The sequence below is a fragment of the Phascolarctos cinereus genome, unplaced genomic scaffold (genome assembly GCF_003287225.1).
Source record: "Phascolarctos cinereus isolate Bilbo 61053 unplaced genomic scaffold, phaCin_HiC Scaffold_5;HRSCAF=322, whole genome shotgun sequence".
Classification (NCBI taxonomy): domain Eukaryota; kingdom Metazoa; phylum Chordata; class Mammalia; order Diprotodontia; family Phascolarctidae; genus Phascolarctos; species Phascolarctos cinereus.
This window is the reverse complement of record NW_027555958.1, coordinates 412,661,525-412,675,460: the sequence shown is the minus strand read 5'-3', so window position 1 is coordinate 412,675,460 and position 13,936 is coordinate 412,661,525. Positions and strand designations below refer to the sequence as shown.

The 13,936-nt window shown below is 33.8% G+C and overlaps 1 protein-coding gene across 1 annotated transcript in view; it reads right to left on the bottom strand.

Moving 5' to 3' along the window:
* Positions 1-13,936, bottom strand: part of COP1 (COP1 E3 ubiquitin ligase) — a 202,432-nt gene that overhangs the window by 56,600 nt on the left and 131,896 nt on the right. The window contains exons 12-14 of the mRNA XM_020984279.2: positions 12,592-12,735; positions 11,361-11,469; positions 10,842-10,923 (exon numbers count right to left, since the gene is read on the bottom strand). Of these exons, the coding sequence (XP_020839938.2) occupies positions 10,842-10,923; positions 11,361-11,469; positions 12,592-12,735 (335 nt within the window). The remainder of the gene's footprint in view (positions 1-10,841; positions 10,924-11,360; positions 11,470-12,591; positions 12,736-13,936) is intronic.

Here is a 13,936-nt window from a genome sequence, read left to right as displayed (position 1 = left end):
TTATAAATTTCTGGTTTTTTTTTAATCAGTCACAGGCTGTTAGCTTCTTAACATGCAAATACATGCATATAATACCTGAAAGATAATGCACAGCATGAATGGAGAACTGGATGATGAAAAGGTTGATTGTTTATATAGAGACTTACAACACTTAATTGTATAAGAAATAGTCATGAACCTAATAAGAATTAAAAAGTAAAACAGAACCTATTAAAAGCAATTTAAAATATCCCTGTAATATGAAATTTTCACAAAGGCAGCATTTTGTAGGGAAAATTACCAATTACCCTATGAATATCAAACACATTTAAGCAACATTAAATGCCTTTCATTTGAAATGAGTTTTAAAAACATTTTAGGGGACAGCAGATTGTAGAGTTTAAATATTTCATGAAAATTTAATTTGTCATTCCAGAGCAATCATTAATAGCTTTGACTGCTAAGCTATTTGTGCATATAAGAAGGTTTTTTCTTGGTGGTTATAGAAATAGTTTTAACTCTCACAGCTACTTAAACAGCTCACTTTTAACTTACAACTAAGGGCATGTAAAGATTCCTCTCTGTTCTTGGAGGTGGAACAATATGAAACGAAAGTGCATTGGCATTAAGGGACTGCCATTTCTTAGCAAGCAATATCGCTGGATTTATTTTGTTCATATGAACCAATGTCCAATCAAATTTACTTAAGATCTAAGATTTATAATTAAGTCACCTAACAGATAAAGAAATATGACATTGCTCACTTTTAAAACTCTAGGGCCAGTCAAATAAATATAAATTGGGTATGTTTTTATTAACTTGAAAATATCATTTTGCCTCTCAAATACTACTGCTCATAATATGAGGCTTTATAATCAGTGGAAACAAAGATTCCATATAATAGGAATGGTTTTAAAGGTTAAAAGTGACTGTCCAAATTACTTTGGTAAACTGTTACCTTTACTGAATACTGATCAAAATAAAATGGACAATTGGTTGGAAGAGAGACATACTTTGAAAGAGCAGAAAGATAAATGGATTGGGAGGTAAAAGACCCCAGTTTGTTAGTATATTTACCCCTTACTAGTCATATAATCTGGATAAAGTCACTTCTACCTTTCTGGACCACAGTCTCCCTATCTGTAAAAATACTATTTAATACACGTGACTTTACACATGTAATTTAATTTAGCTGGATTTCAATTTTAACTATATGATCTATCCAGTCCTTTCCCACTGAAAGCTCTATGGATCAAATGAGATAATTTATACATAATAAAGTGCTAAACAAATCACATGATTTTTTTGTTGTTATAATTACTATTTAACATATTCTTTCATCAGTCTTGAGTTGAGATAGAAATGGTCTTGGTACACATAACTATGCTAGCATGGATAGTTAATGTCGTGCAGACTTTTGCACAAGTGAGCAAATTAAAATTTTTTTAAATAATTAAATAAAAGTGGTACATATATCCATCCTCCATAAGCTCCCTAAAAGACACCTTTGGGACCACTGTACTAGTAGACAGAATGATGGAAATGTGTTTTGTCTGTAATAACTCTGTATTCTGAAAGGTTTTCATTCAATGAAACTCAAAGATTAGAAGGATTTGGCATGGCAACATCTATTTAAAATGTTCTTAAATATTTATGGATTAATGTTATGCCTAAGTGGTTATAAGAAACATTTTTCCCAATGATAATGGCCGTAGTTCAAAGACATTTTTGCTTACTGAATTTTCAAGGATACTTTCAGGTCAATATTTTCGGCTCAGGTATATTTCAAATGTTAGTTATTAAAGATGGCAAGCTCCTGGTATATAATTATAGCCACCAAGTGCCATTAAGCTAGGTATTCAGTAGGTGCTAATTTTTTCCAAGTTACAATGATGTGTTGTGGAGTTTTTGTTTCTTTGCAAAATTTGATTCAGTAAGTCCTGGCACCTCAATAATAAATCTGTAATTTCCAGTGGTAGTAACCTGATCCTTGATTATCCCCAGACTCCTCATTCTCTATTAAAAAATCCACTTGAATCAATAATAACATTTATATACTGCTTTAAGGTCTGCAAAGCACCTTACAAGTATCTCATTTTATAACCACAACAGGGTAGAAGAGTTAGGGTTAGGGTTAGGGTTTGAAGGTGGTGCACTTCCTATTTTACTTGATTAACTTAGGCAAATAGAGGCTAAATGACTTGCTCAGGATCATACAGTTAGTGAGACACCTGAATTCAGGTCTTCCTGACTGAAGCCCAGTGTTCTCCCTGGCTGTCTCGAGCTGACTTAACCATTTGTTTGATCTTTCTTTGTTTACATATTGTTAGTTGAATGCATGAATGCCACCTACAAGCTCTCTGACTGCTCCTGGACTGTGGCTACTATCAGGCCCTATCAAGAGCTGAACCACTCATGACTACTTTTGACAAACCCAACAGAGTATCACTAGCCATTGCTATTGCTCAATCAAATCTGCTTGTTCCAAAAGAGTTTCTGTAACATTTCATATGTATCATTGTGCTCTGAGAACATCTCTTTATTTTCTTTCTCCATTTTGAAGAAGTGTTAATATGTCCATGGCGACCTTAGGGTAATTAAGACCTGAATTTTCTTAATATTATTAAGGGTTTTTGTTAGAATACTTTCCAAATCTGTTGTTTGGACAATTTTCCAATTCAAAGTGTACGCTGGTATGTCAAGACTGATACAGTTTAAGTGTTAATTTTTTTAAACATGCTCTTCTCATTGAGCTTTGACTTCAGGATTCCCCTAAGTCATTTAACAAACAAAATCACTGCTTTTTCCTTCATAGCTTTAAGCTCAGTGTATCTCGACTGGATGAAACCAAGACTTCTGCAATCACCTTCACCTACTCTTTAAATTTGCCTTTAAGAACTATGCTAAAGCCTTCTGTCTCTACCATTCTTTGGCAACCATCAAAAATTTTATAATTACCTAGCCCAAGTGACACTTTGTAGACAACACTTCCATGACATGGAGAAGTTTTTTTGTGTATGTGTATATGTAATATGACTATACAGGGAGTGGGGAAAGAAAAGGTGATGGTGGAGGGAATAAACATTTATTAGGTATCTATATGTGCCAGACACTGCGTGACAAGCGCTTTACAAAAATAACCTCATTTAATTCTGACTCCAATAATAGCATATAGGTGCTATTATTATCCCTATTTATGAGGAAACTGAAGCAGAAAGAGTTTAAATAAGTGAATGAGGCCAAATCTGAAACTCCAATCTTTCTGACTTGTTAACTGCCTCTATATGAAAGTACCATCACTGTAATCAAATGATTAATATGATGTTTTGATATGACTTCCCTCTTTAACTTAGAAGATACAAATAGTTGTATTCAAGAGAGATGATAATGGGTTTCAAAACAGATACTTTAATTTATTTTATATAATTTGTAGTACATGAATAAGACACAACTAAGAAACATAAATAAAGGCTGTGTTATGATAACACATAATATAAAGGCACTATGTTATGGTACTTTGGGTCCACTTGTCCAATAAATAATTGATAAAAAGTTGCTCTTTTTATCCTTGGAACTCTCTGACATACACATTTTGTCTCACAGCTAATATACTGTTGACTCTTAAGGGTTTAAAGAGTTTTCTTTTTTTCTTCATTTTTTCCTTCCTTCCCTTTTTTTTCCCCCCATGGTGATGCAGGTTGTAATTGAGTTGTATAAAGTATATTAATATGTAATTGATTGGTATTTAAATAGATCACTGCTGTTCTTATCTTCTGGTAATAGACATGTTATGTTTTCTGCTAGGAAAAATGGCATTGGTGTTCAGAAAATGTTTAGAAAATGCTTTCTTAATAATTCATGCATTTTAAACCTTGTGAAATATTTAAACTAATAATTATGGATCTTGGTTGATGCCACAGCTATCTAGACTTATAGAGAAGCTGAGTTTTAGTCATCTCATTCTTGAGAAAACTATTCTGTTGTTTATTATGTTAACACTACTGAAAGTCTCTTTCATGTTTGATCCAACACTCATTTTCACTATGTTGGACTTCTTGCAACCATACAGAAGATCAGAAATTTTTCACATCCTCCTTCCTCGGAGGACATCTTTCTCTCTCTCAACTCTAATGTCTTTGCTTCTCCACACCTCAGAAGCATAGCTTTTCACTGATACTGAATTCTTTTCTTTGCACTGCCATGACTCCTGCTATCACACTAATGTTTTGACTTCTGCTTTCAACTGTAGTAAAAGGGAATCTATAACTTCTAACATACATTAGTTTTCCAGATTTTATTCCATGTTTCTTTCCTGTTACCTTTAATTGGGAAATATACCCTCAAGTTTTCAACTGAATACAGTTATAATTTCCATAGCACAACTTTCTCCACAGTTTTGATATATCGTGAGTCAGCATAGGAAATTAAGTGGGAATTTTTTGTGAGTTTTGTGGAAGCCACAGACAATATGCGAAGGCCAGCAGATGACACAAAACCTATGACCAAATACTTAACATAAATTTTACAATAAGGTACTGTAAACATCTCATAAAAGAAAAAGAAAAAATTAGGACTTCTCTGATATAACGGGAGGGCCAAAAAATTTTAGGCAGATTTTTCAAATCTCAGGGGTGCCTTGCCCTTAATCCCTGCAATGTGGAAAGAATAACTAAATACTAGCTATATATCTATATCTATGTCAAGATATATGTCTTTCCTCTGGTCTTAAATAGTTTTCTTAAATAACCTGAGTAATGGTGGTGTTTGATGACTGTCTTTAGGAACAATATTCTTTGATAGATCCAGCTCTCCTCTTTTGGTTCTGAGTAGTATAACAACTGCCACAAACACCGTTGAGTTTTAAGCCTGGAAATATTTTCTCATTATCAAATATTTTGAGAGAAGGTATTCACTTCTGTCAGGTTATAGTAACATGATCTTCTCTGATTGTTGATCTAATAGATGGATTCATACCTTCATACCCAAAATAAGGTTTTCCAAATTCCAGTCCATGCACATCTATCTTGCCTTCAAAATCATTTGAGATAACAGTACTGTTCTTATCTTTTCTTTTGTTATTAGGTGGGATTTCTAGAGTTGGCTAAATTGAAGATTTTCAATGACTTAGAGCAACTTCTCAATTTCTGCTCTTATTTAATTTAATTTGAGATTTGAGTTGCTATTATTTCTGATTGGTCTTACATATATTTTTATCTAACTTGCAGCTGATTACTGTTGGCAAAAACCAGTACGAAACTTATCTACTACTATTGAGATTCATTTCCAATTCTGTTATGATATAAGAAAAGGATTCAGATTTTCAGTCCCTTCCAGGTGTACTTGTGAACTGCTACTTTACTAGATGAGTACTATCCAAAGTGAAGCATTTGCAGTAGGTGAGAAATTGGTACTGCTAATAAAGCTCACAAAGACGTGTTCAGTCTTCAAAGTAACAAGTAAAGCACTCTGCTAGTAATACAAATATGGTCTTACAGTGCCCTAACAAGGAGAAGTACCATTCGCTCCATTGTTCTACATGTTAAGTAAATGAATAACCATAAAGGTTTCAAGGAATGACCAGCCTCCAACATAATGCTACCCCAATCTATTTCTTTTATTCACAGGAAAAATTACATCACGCTGATCAGTACCAACTCAATCACTGATATCACAACAGTCCAATTTGTTGGGAATTCAACATTCCTGCAAGGTCTTTGATGCTATCATAGGAGTCTCAGGGCACGTAAATGCATGACCATATTGGCAACCTGACATTACCCTAAATTACTAATGTCTATAGTCTCCTGCAAAGATCCTGTAAAGATAGGTTGGGCTTTTGGGGATATATTATTTGAAGGTATAATTATTAATGGATTAGTATTATCATTCTTTACTCTCTGAGTTCTGAGGGTATCATTCAATGTAGATAACTATTTGTCATATATATTCTACAACAGAATTCATATTCTGATATCAGTTTGGGCTACATGGATGTTCAGGTACAGTTTGAGTAGATAATGTTGAAAGGCATATACGTTTATGTACATACATACCTACATATAGACACATATATGCACATATGTGTGAAGAGAGGGAGAGGAAGAGAGAATGAAATTTTTATTATTTATAAAGCTTGTTATTTAAATACTCTATTTCCTCTTCTGTTAATCTGAGTTAATTTATATTTTTGTAAATATTAAATCATTCTATTTATATCATCAGTTTTATTGGCATAAAGTTGGGCAAAATAGCTCCTAATAATTGTTTTTCACCCATCTTCAATGGTTGTGCATTCATTCACTCCTTTCATTTTTAATACTAGCAATCTGGTCTACTTCATTCTTTATTTAATCAAATTAGCCAATGATTTACCTATTTTGTTGATTTTTTTTTGTAAAACTAACTCCTATTTTTATTTATTAGATCAATGTTTGGGGTTTTTTTCTTTTACTTTTAATTCTATTAATCTCTCCTTTAATATTCAGGATTTCTATTTTGATCTTTAATAAGGGGTTTAAATTTGCTGCTTTTTGAAGTTTTTCAGTTGTATTCTCAATTCCTTGATCTGCTTTCTCCTTTCTAGTGAAGTAAGCATTTAGAGATTATAAATTATCTCCCTACATACTGCTTTGGCAGCATCCCTTAAATGCTGGCATATTGTCTCATTGGTGTCATTATCTTCAATGAAATTGTTCATTGACCCACTTGATTTTTAGGACTTAGTTTATTTCCAATTAATTTTTAATCTATGCTTCCAATGACCTTTGTTATTTATTGCATTATGGTCAGAAAAAAGATGCATTTAATATTTGTTTTTCTTCGTGAAATTTTTAATCCCTACTACAAGGTCAATTTTTGTCATTGTGCCATGCACATCTGAGATATATACTCTTTTCTATTCCCATTCAATGTTCTCTAGAAGTCTATAGTATTTAGCCTTTCTTAAATTCTAAAATATATCTCCTTAACTTCTTTCTTATTTAATGGATTAACATAAACTTGACAGGAGTAAATTGAGGTCTCTGACTAGTATAGTTTTCCCATTTTGTCCTGTAACTCATTTAACTTTTTCCTTCAAGAATTTGATTTCTGTATCATTTGGTACATATATGTTCGTTACTGTCAACATTTCTTTGTCTATGGTATCTTTTAGCAAAACGCAATTTCCCTGTTTATCTCTTTTAATTAGGTCTATTTTTGCTTTTGCTTTGTCTGAGATCATGATTGCTAACTTGGTCTTTTTTACTTCAGCTGAAGTAAAATAGATTCTGCTCCTCATTTTAACTTAAATATTGCTCCTTAAAAACTTATTCTGCTCTCATTTTAATTTTGTATCATTGTATGTCAAGTATATTTCTTATAAACGTATTATTGGATTCTGGTTTCTAATCCACTCTTCTAGCCTCTTCCAATTTATCAGTGAGTTCATCGCATTCATTTTCACATTTATGATTGCTAACTGTGTATTTCTCTCCATCCTATTCTCTTATACTTATCCTTCTCTTTTTACCCTGTCTCCTCCTCAAGTATCTGTTTTACTTCTGACCAGTGGTTCCCTATATCTACCCTCCCTCTAATCACCATGACAACCCCCTTTTACATAACCCATTTTCCTCCCTACTCCCAACTGGGTAAGATGGAATTTCTATACGCAAGCATTCATATATGTAAATTCTTCTCTTCTTGAAGTACAAATGAGAATAAAGTTGAAGTACTGCCCATTCCCCCTCCAATATTTTTCCCATTATACAAACTCTTCCTTGTGTGCTTCATTTATGTGAAACGATCTCCTCTATTCTATCCTCCACCTTCCCCCAGTGCACCTCTCTTTCTCACCCTTCCTATTCTTCTTTTGAGATTATTCCAACATAACAGAATTTATACCTATCCTCTTTGTCTAAGTAGACTGTAAGTGCCCTAATGATGATAAAATTCTTGGGGGTTACATGTATCATTTTCCCATACAGAAATGTAAACAGTAAAACTTTGTTTTAGTTCCTTACAATTTCTCACTGCTTTTTACCTTTTTATGCTTCTCTTGAGTCATGTACTTGAATGTCAAATTTTCTATTCAGTTCTAATCTCTCATCTGGATCTCTTGGAATACTCTATTTCATAAATGTCCATTTCCTCCCCAAAGGATACCCTCAGTTTTGCTAGGTAGTTTTCTTGTTTGTAATCGTAAGTTGCTTTGCCTTCCAGAATATCATATTCCAAGTCCTCTGCTCCTTTAGTTGGTAGCTGCTAAATCTTGTGTCATCCCGACAGTGGCACCATGGTACTAGAATTTTTTCAGCTGATTGAAGTACTTCTTCCTTGACCTGGGAACTCTGAATTTTGTCTATAATATTCCTGGGTGTTTTCATTTTTGGATCTCTTTCAGGAAGCAAGAGGTGGATTCCTTCAATTTCTAGTTTGCCTTCTAATTCTAAAATACCTGGACAATTTTCCTTTATAATTTCTTGAAATGTGATTTCTAGTCTCTTTTTTTGTTCATAGCTTTCAGGTTATCCAACTACTCTTAAACTATCTCTCCTTGATCAATTTTCCAGGTCAGTTGTTTTTCTTATGAGATATTTAAGACTTTCTTCTCTTTTTTTCCCAGTCTTTTGTTTTCTTGTTTCTTGATGTATCATGGAGTTATTAGCTTCTATTTAACCAATTCTAATTTTTAAAGTAATTTTCTTCAGTGAGATACCATACCTCTTTGAACATTTGGCCAATTCTGATTTTTAAGGAATTATTTTCATCAATATTTTTAGTGCCTCTTTTATCAAGCTAATTCTTTTTTCATAATTTTCTTGCATTCCTTTCATTTCTTTCCCCATTTTCCCCTCTACTGCTCATATTTGATTTTTAAAATAATTGTTTTTAATGTGCTTTATTTCTTTCTTTAGTGCTTCAAGAAATTCTTGTTGGGGCTGTGTCTAATCTGTATTTTCCTTTGAGGCTTTGCTTGCAGTAGTTTTCACTGCACTGTCTTTTTTTGAGTTTGTTGTTTGAGTTTCTCTGTCAACACAGTAGCTTTTTATGGTCAGATTCTTTTTTTGCTTCTTCAATTTTCCAACTTACTTCTTAATTTTAGACTTGATTGTGCACTGTTCTCTGCGCCTTATACAGAAAGGGCCTCTGCTGCCTTGTGGCTAGGAAGAAAAACTTTATTTGTTGGGCACATTCTATTCCTTACTCCTTGTCCTTAGTCTCTGGAGGCTGTTTTTCCAATTTAGCTTTTATTCAGCTTATAAATCTCAGTAGTTATTGTTTTTTCAAGGACAAAACTACTTGATACAGTCAGAAAATCTCTACTCTAGAGGTCAGAACATTTAGTCTAGGATCTAGTTGTAACTTCACTACTTACTACTGTGGTGATCCTAGAAAATCTTTTCACTTCCTTAGGCTTCAACTTCCTTATCCAAAGGAGATGGAAAGGAGACTAGAAAACTTCCATTTTTAGGCAAGAACAATTTTAAGGCTAGGCTACAGGTTTATTTTAAGATAGTGTATTAAGTACAGAGAGGCACTATGATATAATGAGAGAGACCGAGCTTAGGAACAGAATGACTTGAGTTCAAGTCCTAACTCTAACATAAACTAGCTTTGAGACCTTGAGAAAGCCAGTTAACTTCACAATGTATCAGCAAACTATTTAAGACTGCAAGTTGGAAGAAAGCTGACAATCAGAAAGGGGAGAATGAGTAACATCCTAAAATTCTACCATATGAATGAAATCATAGGTCTGTCTCCTCTCCTGCCCCCTTCCCCAGTAAATGTACTGAAAACATTTTATAATTATAAATTTAATATAGATTGGATAGAGTGCTGGGGCCTGGAACCAGGCAGACCAGAGTTCAAATCTGACCTCAAACATTCATTAGCTGTGTGACCCTGGGCAAGTCACTTAACTTCTGTTATCTTCAGTTTACCGAACTATAAAATTGGGAATAACAGTAGCACCTTCCTCCCAGGGTTGTTATGAGAATCATAAGAAATAATACTTGTAAGGCATTTAGCACATAGTAGGCCTAATATAAATGCATATTTGCCCTTCTCTTATCTTCCTAATCCCCTTTGCAAAATGTAACATACAGAAAGGCAATATGATGTGTCTCGTCCTATCATTAGCACAGCAACATGATGTGTCTCTTACTATCATGGTTCCATTTCATATAGTCAAATGAGAGAAAAAAGCCAGCAGAAACTCTCATGGTGCTAAAGAAAAGAATTCTATTGGGATAAAGGATTGGGATAAAGGCTATATATATTATATATATTTATATATTTCTTTATTACAGCCCCAGTATGGATGTTTTACAGGATGAAACAAATAAAAAATGCCTGGTAAAAAATAATGCGCAAATCTAGGACTATGAGAACCTCAAATAATCAAAGAACAGAGATATGACTTAGGAGAAAAAAGGACAGTATAAACTATGGAGAAAAAAAAAGAAAAGGCCATTAAGCTGTTAGAAGGGGTAGGAAAAGGTAAAGACAATATTCTTTGTCTTCAAGTAAAGTGAATTTCATGTAAAATATCAGTGAAAGTTGGTACAATATGCAAGACTGAGAAATTTCAACATAAATGAGGTAGACTGAACCCCTCACCAGTTAAGATTTAAGGATTTTGAACTCCTACAAGAATGTGATTATCTAATTAGTTCTCCCATAATGATAGCATGAAAACATAAGACAGAAATACTGTGAAGCCCCAAAATACTGATTTCTATTCTTCCTAAAATTGCCAAGTAATAGAATTTGTACCAATTTCTGGAAATGGAATTCAATAATCCTAAAATTCTGTTATAATGTCTAAGGATAAGTTTGCATCCTTGCCAGAAGTAAGACAGGGAAGATAAGAGGAGTACCTTTTGCATCATCAGAACCTGAAGCCAAAAGTTTTGGGTCCATCAAATTAAAGTCAACACTCCAGCATCTTTTCTCATGCTCCTAGTTCCAAAAAGAAAAGAAGGCGATCTCAGTAAAAAGATTATCTTCAAATGTAAAAAATAAGCAAATTAAAAGTAAGAGTATTTTTGTATCAATGTGTTGTTATAATGAAGAGGGAAATGTGAAATTAAGGATAGATGAAAGGCAAGAACTTTTTCTGTAACTTATAATGCTGCTCTGAAACTTTTTATAAAAACTCCACATAAGTTTCTTTTCAGGGACATTCATCTAATATACTTTATGGCAATGCAGTTCTGAGGAGATGCTTTTCAGCACTGTTCCTATTTCAAAGAATTCAAAGTTCAAATGGTACTACTACACTAAATAACACCGAAAAAACTACAACCGAGGGGCAAAATCAAAGTAAAAATGTGATTCTTTAATCATCTTTTATTTATTTGCATACATATAACAAAAAAAACTAGAACCTTCTTTACCTGGTAGACCTTTGACCTCTGTCCTGTGAATCCATCCCACAGGATGACTGTGCCTTCATAATCACTGCTGGCCAACAGATTTTTATGGTAACTACTCCAGCTGATACAGCTAAAAGAGAATTAAAACATTATTTTTACTGATAATTTGTAAAAACCAGGAATATCCATTATATAAATCTTTGTGTCACCAAAAATGTTTAGGCAGCCAAGGAAATCTTCACCAGGGTATCTCCTAATTACGAAGATAAAAGGGATCAATTACTATCAAGAAGCTAAGATACCAATGGACAGCGAGGTGGTACAGGGGACAGAGTGCCAGGTCTGCAGTCAGGAAGATTCCTCTTCCTAATTCAAATTTGGCTTCAGGCACTTACTAGCTCTGGGATCCTAGGCACTTAACTCTTTGCTTCAGTTTCCTCATCTGTAAAATGAACTGGAGATGGAAATGGCAAACCACTCCAGTATCTCTGTCAAGAAAACCCCAAATAGGGTCACAAAGAGTCAGACACAACTGAAAACAATTGAACAACAAGATTCTAATGCTAGGAGTTATACTACTCACTTTTACTAAAGTTATTACCACCACGCAAAATCCTTTAAAGCAATGTGACTCAAGCTTTATTTTGTATACCAGCTACATTCTATGCACTGTGACAAATGGTTCTGTGAAAAATGTTCAATGGTAACAAGCTATCTAGAAGGATTCCCAACACAGTATAAAGACCCTTCAGACCTAAAGAGACTGTACTAGAACCAGGGGTTCTTAAACTTTTTCCACTCACGACACCTTCAGCGCTTCTTAACCCCATATGGGTACTCATAGTTTAAGAAGCTCAATGTAACTAGACCAAATAATTCCACTTTGTATATACCAAAATACTACTTAAATCTTTCAAAGCCCACCTCCTACAAAGAATCTTCCACTAAAAAAAAATGGAATCAAGTTAACATTTGATTTGATTATTTGATCTCTGCATTCACATTCTGACTAAAGAAAAATAACAATACATATCGTATTTGTCTGTCACCCTTGTTTGACATATAAGTTAATAGGGAACATACTCCATATATACTATTTAAAAGTTCAAGCAGAGGACTTACCACATGGTAAGAACTTAAGAAAGAACTGATAACCTGAAGAACTTGAGAAAGAATTGATAATCAAAAAACTGACAACAATAAAATTATTTATATGTACCATATTAATCAAAGCACAAAGCAACATGCATACCTGATTTTGGAATTGCAGGTCATTTCATTTTCAGGGTAATGAATATCTACTGCATCCTGTATGACTGTCCCATATTCATATACTTTGATCTTCTTTGTTACCCCAGCAATGGCAAAATAGTCACAATCCCGGTCAAATTCAATACTAATGAAAAAAAGTATATGGGTTAGCAACTAAGTATATACAAAACCCTATGACATTAACTAAGACAATACTTCAGGATTTGCTGTTTTCTAATCCTAGTGTTTTTGTCTCCCAATATAAGATGGTTTCTTGAAATAGTTTCAAACTGTGCTGGATTCCTCTGTCCGTGCTAAATCATTATCAAGCCACATCATTTTGAAAGGAGAAAAAAATTATGTATCACTTCACATTATCCCTCTGGCAAGTGGTATTTTTGCTTATAAGCCATCTAAAATGTTTTTTACTTCAGCTTTACTGACTACATGACAACATAATCAAATAAGGTTAATATATCACACTGTGAGAATAGTGAAAAAAGATTTGATACTGGCATATGAATAAAGAAACCACAAGCTGATTACCAACTGATTTCTTAAGATGTTTCAGGTTCTTCTATACCTCGATTTTTTTTTTAGGGTGGAAGATGGGGTTTCCCAGATATTAATATTAAATACTTAACAAATTAGTCCTAGTGGCAAGCTTTGAAAGTATGTAAGCAGATGAGGGTTGGGGGTGGGGATGGAACAGAACATTATCATCATACAAAAATTTAAAGGGTCTAATAAAAACCTAAACATTAAGTGGAGATCTGCTGTGAAACTTTGATGAGACTAAAATTCAAGGCTACTGACTTTTTCAGTCTTACAGATAAGGCAGCAATTGCCAAACTTTGTTAAGCAATTCATTTTTGCTTAAAATATTTAATACACACTTTTTGTTAAATAATCTATGATGCTGGTAATTTTCTTTCTTTCTTTTTCTTTTTCTTTTTTAGGCAATTGGGGTTAAGTGACTCGCCCAGGGTCACACAGCTAGTAAGTGTCAAGTGTTTGGTCTGAGGCCGGATTTGAACTCAGGTCCTCCTGACTTCACGGCCAGTGCTCTATCCACTGCGCCATCTAGCTGCCCCTATGCTGGCAATTTTCTAGGCTTGTATTTTGTTTCAAAATTTTAGAATTTACTTATCTTCTGTGACACAGACAAAACTCAAACATATAATAAAAGTACCATATAAAATAACAACTGCTGCATTGTATCTTAGGTTCCTACATTTAGAGATGACAAGGACATTCAAGGTTTTCTCCCCTTATTTCAAAATTGAGGAAACTGAGGTCCAGAGAGGTTAAGTGACTTGAGAAGGGTCATAACGACAAGTGGCCAA